Raw genomic sequence first — 11,348 nt, forward strand, 5'->3', positions numbered from 1 at the left:
CGAGCAACAGCGCCCTCTCGTGGCCCGGCATGCTAACTACATCGCTGTCAGTGTGTAAACGGGGCCCGATTTGTTGATTGGTAATCTTTGTAGTGCTTTTCTTTCTGTCTTGCTTGTCAAGTTTTTGGAAAATAAACCACGTTTTGTTACAGCGCCGTGTCCTCTGCCTTCAAACAAACCACTGACTGATGTTTGCCTCCCAAATGTATTGATTGACGGGTTAAACGCTTGGGAAAGGGGGCGTGGCTAAACACAGGGGCGCGTCCCAAGAGCTGTATTTAAATGCACAATGACTTCAGCAACTTGAATCAGAATTTTGCAAAATGCATTTTAAACCGTTTGATTTTGCTGAGATTTAGTTATAAATTAAACATTGAAACAAACTTTGAATATTCCACAATACTGCCTTCTTTTTTTTTTTTCTTTATGTGAAATCCTCGGAACGAAACCAACAAGTTAAACTGATAAAAAATAATACAACCTGTGTATAATTTTAGGATTCAGTTGAGTGAACACTGGCCGATTACGAATAAATGATCACAGCAAAGGAAAACTGGAGCGCGAGAGTCACAGGTGAAAATAAAAACACTTTATTAATCAAAAACAATTCTTGATTGCCAGCAGATATTCTGGAAACTACATCCAAACTCAAAGCCCGGGTCAGACTCGTTATGGAGACGTTAGACGAACGACACAAAATCAAAACCAACGTGGAAGTATTTACAGAAACGAGACGGGACGGGGAGAAAGTGCACTAAGTAGTAGCAGTACTAAATAGTCGGTGTCGCACTGAGTTACACTGAAGTGAATGTTAACCAGAGTTTCATGCCTGAATATCACGTTTAATGAGGACTTCTGCTCCTTTACTGCTCCCTCCGTTTCCACATCAGGTGAAACGACACACAAACACACAAACTTCATTCAGATAGACGATAATAGCACTTCTACTTTGAGAACGTGTTTTTTTTTTTCTTTTTCGTTTTTTTTTTCTGTTTCTCCTCTTAACTCAGTTCCCAAAAACCTTAAAAGGTGAAGATACTGTGATTGTGAAATGAAGGCATTCACAAAGTGACCACGAGGTGCGACGTCGGTTGAACTTCGACGTGGAGATTCCGACGTGGCCTCGCTCCGTTTCAGAAAGGAAATAGAAATAAATAAAAGTGAGAAATTGAACCCGACGGCTCGGCTTTACAGCACTTCTGTTAGAAAAAAAAAAAAAAGGTTTCGCCTGTACGAAGGTCGAAGAGGCAAACATTCGGGAGAAACTACGGAGGAAAGGGGTTTCTCTTCGTTCTGCATTTCAAGATATAAGTGTAAAGTGACTCACTGCACCACCTGGTGGTACGAATCAATATTGCAAAGAAAATGTCAGGGCGAGCTTGTTAACGTCAACGTCACCAAACAAGGCAAATAAGAATAATAAATACTGCATAATACTGACATTACCGCTTTTTCTTAAAGTGTCACGACTTTGCGAAAGTCTAGCTTTAATCAAGGTATTTGGCGTTTGGTAATGTAAACTTCAACTAACATTTTAATTAAAAAAAAAAAAAAAAGTCATTTAGAAAATTTTTACTTAATTTCAGGGTGTTTGATCGTGACATTAACCTCACTTTTTTTATTATATTTTAAATTTGTAACTTGGTTCTTGTCGTCTTTTGTTTTAAATCTAAAATACAATTTAATGAGAAAATATTTACGTCCGGTATGTTTTAAGTTTTTTTCTCAACGTTTTGACATTTGCTCACAACCTGAAATTTATTGGACAATTTTAAGTTTGAACCTTTTGTCATCTCAACATTTTACCCTCGTTTCACCAGTTCTTTTTTTATTCCAGATCAATTCACATGAAATGTTTTTACCTTTTAATTGTCATTTTACTTTTTCTTTATTACTAATATAGTCAATCATATTAAAGTTGTTAATATTCATTGTCTTTTTACATTCACAACTTAACTGTTTATTTTGAAAAATCCACAATGTGCGTGAATTTGTTGACGTTCTGGGAGTCTTTTCTTTGCCGTTGATATTTTCGTTCTCAAAATGCAAACTAAAAGTTTCCAGTTCCTCTGAGGTTGTTTTCCCCTTAACGTGGCACTAAAATGCCCTCATACAGGCGAGTAACATTGGCAAATAAGTTAATAGTGGTTTTTTTTGCTCCGGCATCAACTGAGCCCGCTTCACGTCGACGCCTCAACTGGGGGGAATTGAACTAAAGTGGTTATCTGGAGTTGGACGGTTGAACTTCCTGGAGCTCCTCGGCACAGCCAGTTCTTAAAAAGTCTCCAAATCAACAAAGTGTCGACTTTTTGTTTTTGTTTTTTTTTTTCCTTTTTTTTCTTTTTAATGTAAAGCTGATGTGGCTAAAATCCTCTAACCTTGTTTATACTACAGATTATGAACAGTTAATAAGAGCCTCCCCTAAACGCAGCTCCCGTATTTAAACCTGCAGCGAAGGAATAGCGACAGACACAGCAAAATGCATACAGCCAAGCCTTTTAAGGACAAATTACAGTGCTTATGTATAATTGATAAGGAAGTTGATACATTTTGCAATGCAGTGTGCCTCCTCCTGAAAACATCCTCTTGCAGGACTTCCTGGGCCTCTTTTTCAGCGGCGGCCAGCCCGGGAACCCTCGTCATCCTACGTACTGATCCTTTCTGGGCGCCTCCCACCACCACCAGCACAAACCCCACCAGAACCCAGGAGAGCACCACCCAACCTTTGGTTAGTATTGGCGTTAATGAAGGACCTCTTCCGTGCCTTTTGGTTATCTCGACCCTCCCAAACAGAGATGCGGTTCTTCGCCTGAAGATTTTTGAAACTTAAAAACGCCTCGATGACCATTAAAAAAAAATGAAATCACACCGAGTTCTCCAGGTGGGATGTGATCGACCGGTGCATAGGTTCTCCAACCGTCAACCTCACGTCGCTCACTTGACCTCCACTCCAGTCCTCCTCCTCCTCCTCCTCCTCCCTACAGATCTCCTCCTCCTCCTCCTCGTTGGTGGTTTGGTGCAAAAAGGATCAAGAGCGGCTAATTTTTTTCTCTAATAGCTCATTTCATGTCCTTTTCGTTTCCCTCCTCTCCTCGCCTGCACAGTGAAACTCAAGCGAGGAGCCACTTCTGCTTCAAAGTTGTTTCCAGGAAAGAAAATGTAGGAACAGAATGAAAAGGGAGAAACTAACGCAGGAAGAGTAGTCAAACGCCATTTTTCTACTCACCAGAATCTTCTTAAAGGAAAAAAGGACATCTCTCTTGCATCTGCAGAAATCGTTCTTATTGATTTTAGCAAAGTGATAGGATAAACTGCAGCCGGTCCCGCCCTCACTTCTTTTTGTCCTTCTGTTTTTTCTCCGGCTTCCGGCTCTGCTCGGCGGCCGTCACGCCGCGCGGCATGACGAGCACGCTGCCGTCGGAGCCGTACTGCAGCGAGTACTCGCTGGGGGGGTAGGGCCGGCCCTCCTCGTCCCGCAGCTGTGTGAACACCTCCTGGTACAGGCTCTGCATCTTCTGCTTCATCTGCCGGATGGAGCGGATGAACTCCATCTTCTCCTTCAGCAGGCGGGCCTTGTCGCGCCGCAGGTCGTGCACCCCCTGCTCCAGGTTGATGATAGTGTCCAGCTTGCGCTTGCGGCAGTTCTGCGCCGCCAGCTTGTTCTTGCCGCGCCGGCGGATGTCGCGGATGAGGGCCAGCTGCGCCTCGCTCAGGTGGTGCTTGGCCAGCAGCTCGTTGAACTCCTCCACCGGCAGGTTGATGATCTTGTCGTTGGTGAAGGGGATCTTCATGGCGCGGGCGCGGCGCTCGTCGCGGCTGGAGTGCTTGTCGAGGAAGTCCTGAGGGGGCTGGAACTTGGAGCTCTGCTTGTCGCGCGCCGCCTTCTTGCCGGTCGCCAGCGGCAGCTCCGGGCGCTCGGCGAAGGCGGAGGAGAGCGGCAGGTTGTAGGTGTGGTTGTGGCCGATGCCGTCCAGCTGGGGCAGGCCGTGGAACTGCGACGGGTCCTGGAAGCTCATGCGGCAGAGCTTGCTGTAGCCGGGCTGGTAGCCGCCCACCGCGCCCTCCTCGGGCTCGGCGGCCGCCACCTCGGAGTCGGTGCTGTAGCCCACGGCGCCTTCCTCCGAGAAGGTGGCGGAGGTGGAGGAGGAGGAGGCGGCGGAGGAGCAGGACGTCTCCGAGCTGCTCGGGGAGGCCGGGCTGTGGCTGGAGTCCAGCGAGAGTCCCGAGTCCGAGTCGAGCTCGTCCTCCAGCTGGGACGCCTGCGCCTGGCTGAAGCCCTCCTCCATGGCGAGATCCAGCAGGCTGATCTCGTCCAGCATGGCCTCCTCCAGCAGGCTGCTGAACGGGTCGGGCAGCGCCGGCGTGGCCGCCGTCACGTTGGTGGTGGAGCTGTTCATGTGCGGCGGGAGGAAGATCCCGGTCAGGTTGGTGGCGCCGAAGGTGGAGTTGACGTTGGAGGAGTTGCTGGACGAGAGTCGGAGCATGGGGGCCCTGGGCGGGACGCCGGCCGAGTCCAGCTGCGGGGTGAAAGGCTGCGGGAAGTCCTGGCTGCAGCTGGGGAGGGAGGCCTGGTGGAGGCTGACGTCCTGGGTGACCGGCGTCGGGCGGGCGAGTCCAAACGGGGCGGCCGCGGTGGAGTCCGGCGCCCCGGCCGTGGAGCTCGCGCTGCTGGAGCTGGGGAGCTGCGACGAGTCGTTCACCTCCATCGCCTTCGGCACACACAAACACACTCAGGTTTTCACACGAGAGAGCACATTCTTATGCGACGATGTCAAAACAAACACATTTTTACATCATTTAACTTCACAGAGTCAAAACAAATGAAGCCACGAGCAGGAAAAAGCTACACTATAAACAATAAAGCATGAACAGATTCACTATTCAACGTTGAGCCAGACATTCTCTTTTGTTCCTCAGGTTTTCATCGCTGACACAAAAGAAATAATTAATCTGATTAGAATTAGTCCCAACTATTAATGTTAAAATATAAACAAGCTAAACGGAGCAGGAAGGGGCGGCTAAAGGCTCACATGTGGCAGCGCTGGTTCCTCCTTCCTCCTCCCAGAAGATTAACTGACAGTGTAAATCACGGTGGGCTGATTACGTACTGTCAGGTCTCACAACATAAATAATCTCTTTTCACGAGGACACGGCGATCCGTCTCACCTGGAGCTCCATGATGGCCATGATGTCCTGCCACTGCTGCTCCAGGTCTAACTGCGGCTCTGCGGGCGGCGCCGCCGTGAGGCCTTGAGACGTCGACGGGACGTCTTCATTGGAAACGGCCACTTCCGACGTGACGACCGGGGCCGGGAACTACGGGACAATACGCATCCGTTTTTAAACACCAATCAGAGACTCGAGTGACTTTCTCTCACGGTGGATCGATGGGTTTTCTCTCGTTTCACCTCGGCTTCTTCTCCAAAAGGGAACGTGGCCTCCAGGAGCCGCAGGCATTCCTGTAGGGACGGTGAAGTCTGTGAGCCGAGACTCTGGAGCTGCAAGCGACAACCACAACAGGTATCCGTCTTATCTCAACTGGCTTTCACACCGAACCGGCAACCTACCAACCCAACTCGTCTTGTACAGAGCGCAGAGTCCCTGATAGGGCAAGAGGTGGTGACGAAATGACCCAGAAGAGAAGGAGTGTCTGCTCATCCACTGGGAGGAAGACGCTGGTAAGTTACAGGGAAAGCGGCCTTTGTTTACTCTGTCGAGTCGTGTTTATTCACTCATCAGGTCTCTTAACGGGAAGACAAATAACCTTAAAAGTCGTATTAATGGCCGAGTTTCAGTGTGAAAATGGACACAGCAGATTTACGAGTCAGTGACCGTACGTATGGAGAGATTAAAGCTGCTCTTCGTGAGGCGTTCCCTGGACGAATCCTATAAATCTTGTGTTTAGTTGCGTATTGATAACGTCATCTGCATCCATGACGGGACAACAGAAACTTTCTCAGCTCAAACTTTTCACATGCAGGACATGTGATCCACTGCTGCAGAAGCATGGTGGAGGTTCCGTACTGCGCAGGACGTTTACTCTGTGTATGTTGTATCAAACTGGTTGAATTAAAAGAAGCTGTGATGCTATTACCGATTGAAAAGAGGCCGTGGGATTGTTTCTATCATCTCTGCTGTTGTGTAGCTGACTGCTGCTTCACGGTGTTCACTTTTTAGAAGCTGTATAAAATAAATAAAGAACTGATGAGCTCAGTGATCTGTTGAACAAAAAAAATTAAAGACGTAAAATCAGCCCGGCCTAATATCCCTAAAAAGGGTATTCGATTATTTTTCACACCTGCAGTTCATGTCGTCCACAGCTCCTCCTTCTAACTGGGTCACAACAAACTGAAGTCGCGCCTCAGCTGCAGAACATTTACACATGAGGGAAAACCAAACGTCGTCTCTTCGTTGTTGTGATTTTACCATTTCTGCCAGGGTGGGGGGAAAACAAACCTGATTCTTTTGTGTTTCCATGTTGGTGTCAGTCGGTGGGTGTGAGTGTTGCCAGCGTGCAGCGGTGGTTTTATGAGGATTACGTTTATATGCCACTGGGGCTTGTGATTCTGGGAAGCGGCTGGTTGGCTAAAATAAAAAGGGATGCGGCCATTTTCTTTGCTGAAATGAAGTCTAACGGCACCTGCCTGATAAGCCTCGTCTCGGACGTCAACACCTGGGTGATGCTATCACACACAAACTCTAATTATGAAACAATCATGGGTTTTTTTGCATGTGAAACAAACGCCCCCACATTCTGGAAAACTCCAGACACTGATATCTTATTAGCAGAGTGCAGCTCTCCACTCTGCCTTTCAGATTAATGCACGGCTTCCCTACACGGCGCTGCAGATCTCTGAAGCCTGAACCGACCTGCTCCGGGATGCTCTCCCCCGTCTCCCCGTCCACCGGCGGAGCCCCTTGTAGGTTGATGCCATTCCTCCACGTCTCCTGCTCCTCGTTGGCGTCCTTGCTCTCCTGCGGACTGGGCTTCTCCTCCTCGCTCTCCTTCTGACGGTTGCTGTAGTTGAACACTTCTCTTCCCGCGCCGAGATCGATGTCCTGTCGCCATAGGATGTCAATCAAGTCAATGTCCTGGAGGGAAAACAAAAAGCATATGGTAAACATAAAAACCGTGCGCGTGTATAGAATGAAAGTAGGCATTATATATGAATTCAGTAGCCTCGAGGCCAACTCCTGCTGTTTCCAAGGTTATACTCTCCATTTCTCTAATTACAGGGCCTGAATCCACCAACAGGGTTACTGAGCGCTCCGACCTTTGACCTGATTAACTCCTCGTTGGCTCCATGGAGGAGAAACAGGAGATACTATGCAACATGTAGAGACGAGCTCATCACTACTAACGAGGGTGTGTACCAAGGTTAATTCTTACTGAACTGGATAAATACACTGCAAAATTTGGGCTCAGAATCTGGGCTGCAGCACATCGAAGTACTTCCACCAGCTCGCAATAACACGTAAACATCTGTATGAAAAACATCGGACATCAAGTGTCCGTTCTTATTCATTCAGGTTGTGGGTTTTTAAGATTACATCAAATAATTTGGTTAAGAGCGCTCTAAACTCTCCATTGTGTCTGTTATAAATAGTGCTAGTTCACTCTAGAGAGTCGTTTAAAAAGGACAAAGTGTTCGATCATGTAACACGACTCAGATGATAAAACCGTGACTGAAACGCTTTGGCACGGTGATCATCATGTGATCAGAGGAAGTCTCAGTGTGCTAAAGTCCAATACTGGTTTGGTGACACTCTCAACCTCCAGGGCATTAATGTGACCTGGGAGGAGGGAAAAAAAAAAAATCCCACACAAGTTAAATAACAGACACTTAAAAGCAGTTATTAAAAACTGGGAGTCTGCTGGAAAACAAGGAATGTTGACAGAATCACAGCTGTAACAAATGTGACTCAACAGGTTTGACTAAAAATTTCAGACGCAGACAAAAGACGAAGGGTGTGGACCATTAAAAGATTAGAGTGCAAAGTCAACTAAACTGTCAGAATAATTAATTTTCGACTGGACTTATTATTTGAGGAGTGAAGTCAGTTGTCAGTGATCACAATTATGTTCCCATTTCACAATTGTAAAGCTTTTCTGTCTAGAGCTGCAAATACTTAGTTATGGTGCCATTTTCAATTATTCTTTTCATCTCAAGTTCTGTGAATTGAATTAATGTGAATATTTCCTGATCGTTTTAGTGTCTATTGGTTGCGAGTTGCGGTTCAAACTCACTAAATGATGACACATTTTTAAATATTATTATTAGATATGCTAAAGGTCAAAAAACCAATACATGAACTGAAAAACTTTTTGACAGATTAAGTGATGGAAATAAGCGTTCATTGGTGAAGAATAATACTTTGATTCTCCGGAGTTGGTGGCTATACATTAACAGGAACATGTTTTGTCAGTCCTGACTTTGAGGTGGCAGATGTCTGAGGTGACAACCAGCATCTGTCAGAGGAGGCGTCGCCGCCGCCGCCGCCTCCTCTGACAGATGCTCTCCAGGTGTTATGGAGGAGAAAAGGCAGAAACGTGCCGCGGTACCTCTTTGGTTAGGTCGTCATTGCTGTCCCTGTTGCCCTGTTCCTGGTTGCCCTCAGGGGCCACGGCTCCCAGGCTGCTGTCCGCTGCGTTCAGGTTGTACGTAGAGTCAGGCGCTCCACTTCCTCCCCTCATGGCCGGGGTAGCGTCAGGGTTGTTAGCGTCCTCTAAGCCGGCCCCATTGTCCAGGGTGATGCTGGGGCTGGACTGGCTGCTGGCCGACACCACAGTCTCAGAGTCCCGATGCACAAGCCAGGCGTTGAGCTCGGTACTGGGCACGAAGAGGCGATCCAGCTGGCGCACCTGGTTCAGCAGACGTCGAGTGGTGAAGAAGTGGTCCAGGTCCACACTCTTTGGATGGATGCCATAGCCGTCCAGCGTGTTGCGCAGGTTGTGAAACTGTGTCTGGGTGTAGGCTGAGCTCGGGCCCAGGATGATCTCTCTCAGCGGGGGCAGCTGATTGCTCAGATAGGTGTCAACGTCCACCCGCACCCCAATGAGACTCAGAAGGATGGTGAACTGAATCAGGCCCTCTGTGAAGTACTTTTTCAGGTAAAGCATTTCTTTACAAAGGAACAAAAGGTGAAAGTAAAAAATAAAAACAAAAAAAGGGCCAACTCTCTTGGATCAACACTTCAGTGCTATCACTAGAAGATGGGGTCAGACACATGAACACAAAAAGTGAAGATCGTGAGGGGAGAGGGTCTTCAGCAGGACTGTGTGTGTTTCAGAAAGCTTCACAGGCTCCAGATGAGGTTTCCACTTTGCTCTTCATCAGGATCTCATCCTCCCAGTCCTGACAAAAGTGAGAGAAGACATCTTAGTGCTCTGCATTACATCCCCACTGCTCTCAGCCCTGACACTTTCCACCTACCTACATTTGCATCAAGCACATGTTAATGGAAACCAGGACCAGCTAGCAGCCACTCCATCCTCCCAAACACTAGAGAAGTGATGTCGGCTCGCACGCGGGCTGCCCTGCCCTCTCATTGTCGCAGCTTCAGCGGGTCAGACATGGTGAGCAGTGATGTGGAGGTCTCACCCCACCCTGGACAGGACACTACTTGGTGGGCGCTGCTGAAGGTGAATGAGGGAGTCGGTTCGGCGGCGGCTCGGTCCCTCCCTCCTCTTCACAGCTGCGCCTATCTCTGTCCTTATGACGTGAGCTGCACGCTACACCGAGGAGTCACACGCGGCTTCTGCCATCAAGCCCGTGAATCCGCTTGGCCATTAAGCTTAAAGTACGTCTGAAATTTGGCTTCAGAGTTAAGTTGCGTTTCTGTTTACCCTGGAAAGTGACAGGTAGCGCCGCTGGTAGCATCAAACAATCTCCCTAGCAACAAGTGGTGAAAAGATAATCGACAGCTTCTGCAGCCAATCGAGGAGCTCGACAAGCCAGACGACACATGACTCCAGCAACCAACAACCAATCAGAACAAGGCATGGGCGGGGCTATCCCGAAAAGCTAAACAACTATTGGAACTCAACCTACACTCCAGGTTAGCCTTAAAGCTAGTCCCATGCTAACTCCCATCAAAAGTAATTTAAAGCAAAACATACAAACAAACACACACAAACATTCAATTTATTCACGTCTGCCCACCGTCAGCTTGCGCCACGAATCACAGCAGCTCATACACCAGCGTAAGCATTTGTTAGTTAATTGAAAACCTCTTGGTTTAATACTTACGCATGAAGATTTATCAACTGTGTCTTCATGCCCATAAGTGCTCTAGCAGCTAAGAACAGCACTCAGGTCCGGTTAAGTTCGGAGTTATTCCCCAGTGCTGCCGGATTTCTCATTCTCCAGCCTTTCCTCTTTGAATGGCCCACCATGACTTGCAGAAATGTTAGCTGGCCCGGTTAGCCTAGCATGGGAACACGCTTCCTCACTGAGCATGCGCAGAACATTCTAGTAGCAAGCTTTCGTCAGAGGGCTTTAAATCTCCAAAAATTATAAAACTAGAAAACAACAACGAACTGTTATTTACTCACTCAAAACCAGCTAAACGTCCCAATGTCCACATTCTCCAAAAAGAAATAAATAACTAAACATGCTTTGCACTGACCATGCGCAGAACATTCTCGTTTCAAGCTCTCGTCATCCGGCTGAAAACCCCCCTAAAGTGATGAAGTCAATGATCACAAAACAGAAAGAAAAACAAAATAAAAACGGACAACTGCCACATACAAGATATCTTAAAAGATGCACAAATGAGATTGCATCAGACAAAATGATCAAGAGACACAAATTACAGCTATATATGAAACAACTACAAAAATAAACAAAATGTAAGTAAAGTAGCACAAAAATACCCATAAAACTAAAACATGGCCATAATAAATGTCACAAAATGATAAGGCAACTAAATGACACAAAACTACACAATTTCAAGATGTAGATTGACCATAAAAACACATAACATGACCATAGAAACATATCGAATTACTTCAAACTATACCATAATTGACATAAAGATGAAACACAATCAGGATGGTGCATAAAACAGCAAAGAGACCCAGAATAACCACTAAAATACACAAACTCGCCAGAAAATCAACAAAAAACGCCACAACTTCAAATGACATAAAAGACAAGATAATCAAGAAACAAATAATCCCAAATAGAAAAACTGCAAAACACAAAAAACACCCCAAAAAATATCACCCTCGATGAAAAAGACAGACAACAATCAGAAAATGAAACAAAAAGGACTGATATAAAATAACAATGCACATAAAATATAAACATGAAATAACCGCAAATTATTCAGAAATGACCAAAAGC

General features: G+C 46.7%; 1 protein-coding gene across 4 annotated transcripts; it reads right to left on the reverse strand.

Moving 5' to 3' along the window:
- Positions 1 to 2,997: 2,997 nt before the first annotated feature.
- On the reverse strand, positions 2,998 to 10,369 carry nfe2l1b (nfe2 like bZIP transcription factor 1b). Of its 4 annotated transcripts, none has more exons than XM_080517807.1 (6): positions 10,251 to 10,369; positions 8,564 to 9,356; positions 6,871 to 7,092; positions 5,409 to 5,459; positions 5,167 to 5,316; positions 2,998 to 4,709 (listed from the first exon to the last, which is right to left on the reverse strand). In XM_080517807.1, exons 2-6 carry the CDS (start codon positions 9,119 to 9,121, stop codon positions 3,330 to 3,332), a joined length of 2,361 nt encoding a protein of 786 aa, XP_080373933.1. In that variant the 5' UTR covers positions 9,122 to 9,356; positions 10,251 to 10,369; the 3' UTR covers positions 2,998 to 3,329. The 4 variants fall into 4 exon arrangements, with proteins under 4 accessions (XP_080373933.1, XP_080373930.1, XP_080373931.1 ...); XM_080517804.1 differs by having other exon boundaries at positions 5,409 to 5,498; XM_080517805.1 differs by lacking the exon at positions 10,251 to 10,369 and adding an exon at positions 9,439 to 9,808 and having other exon boundaries at positions 5,409 to 5,498.
- Positions 10,370 to 11,348: the final 979 nt, after the last annotated feature.

This window comes from Blennius ocellaris (genome assembly GCF_963422515.1).
Source record: "Blennius ocellaris genome assembly, chromosome: 21".
Classification (NCBI taxonomy): domain Eukaryota; kingdom Metazoa; phylum Chordata; class Actinopteri; order Blenniiformes; family Blenniidae; genus Blennius; species Blennius ocellaris.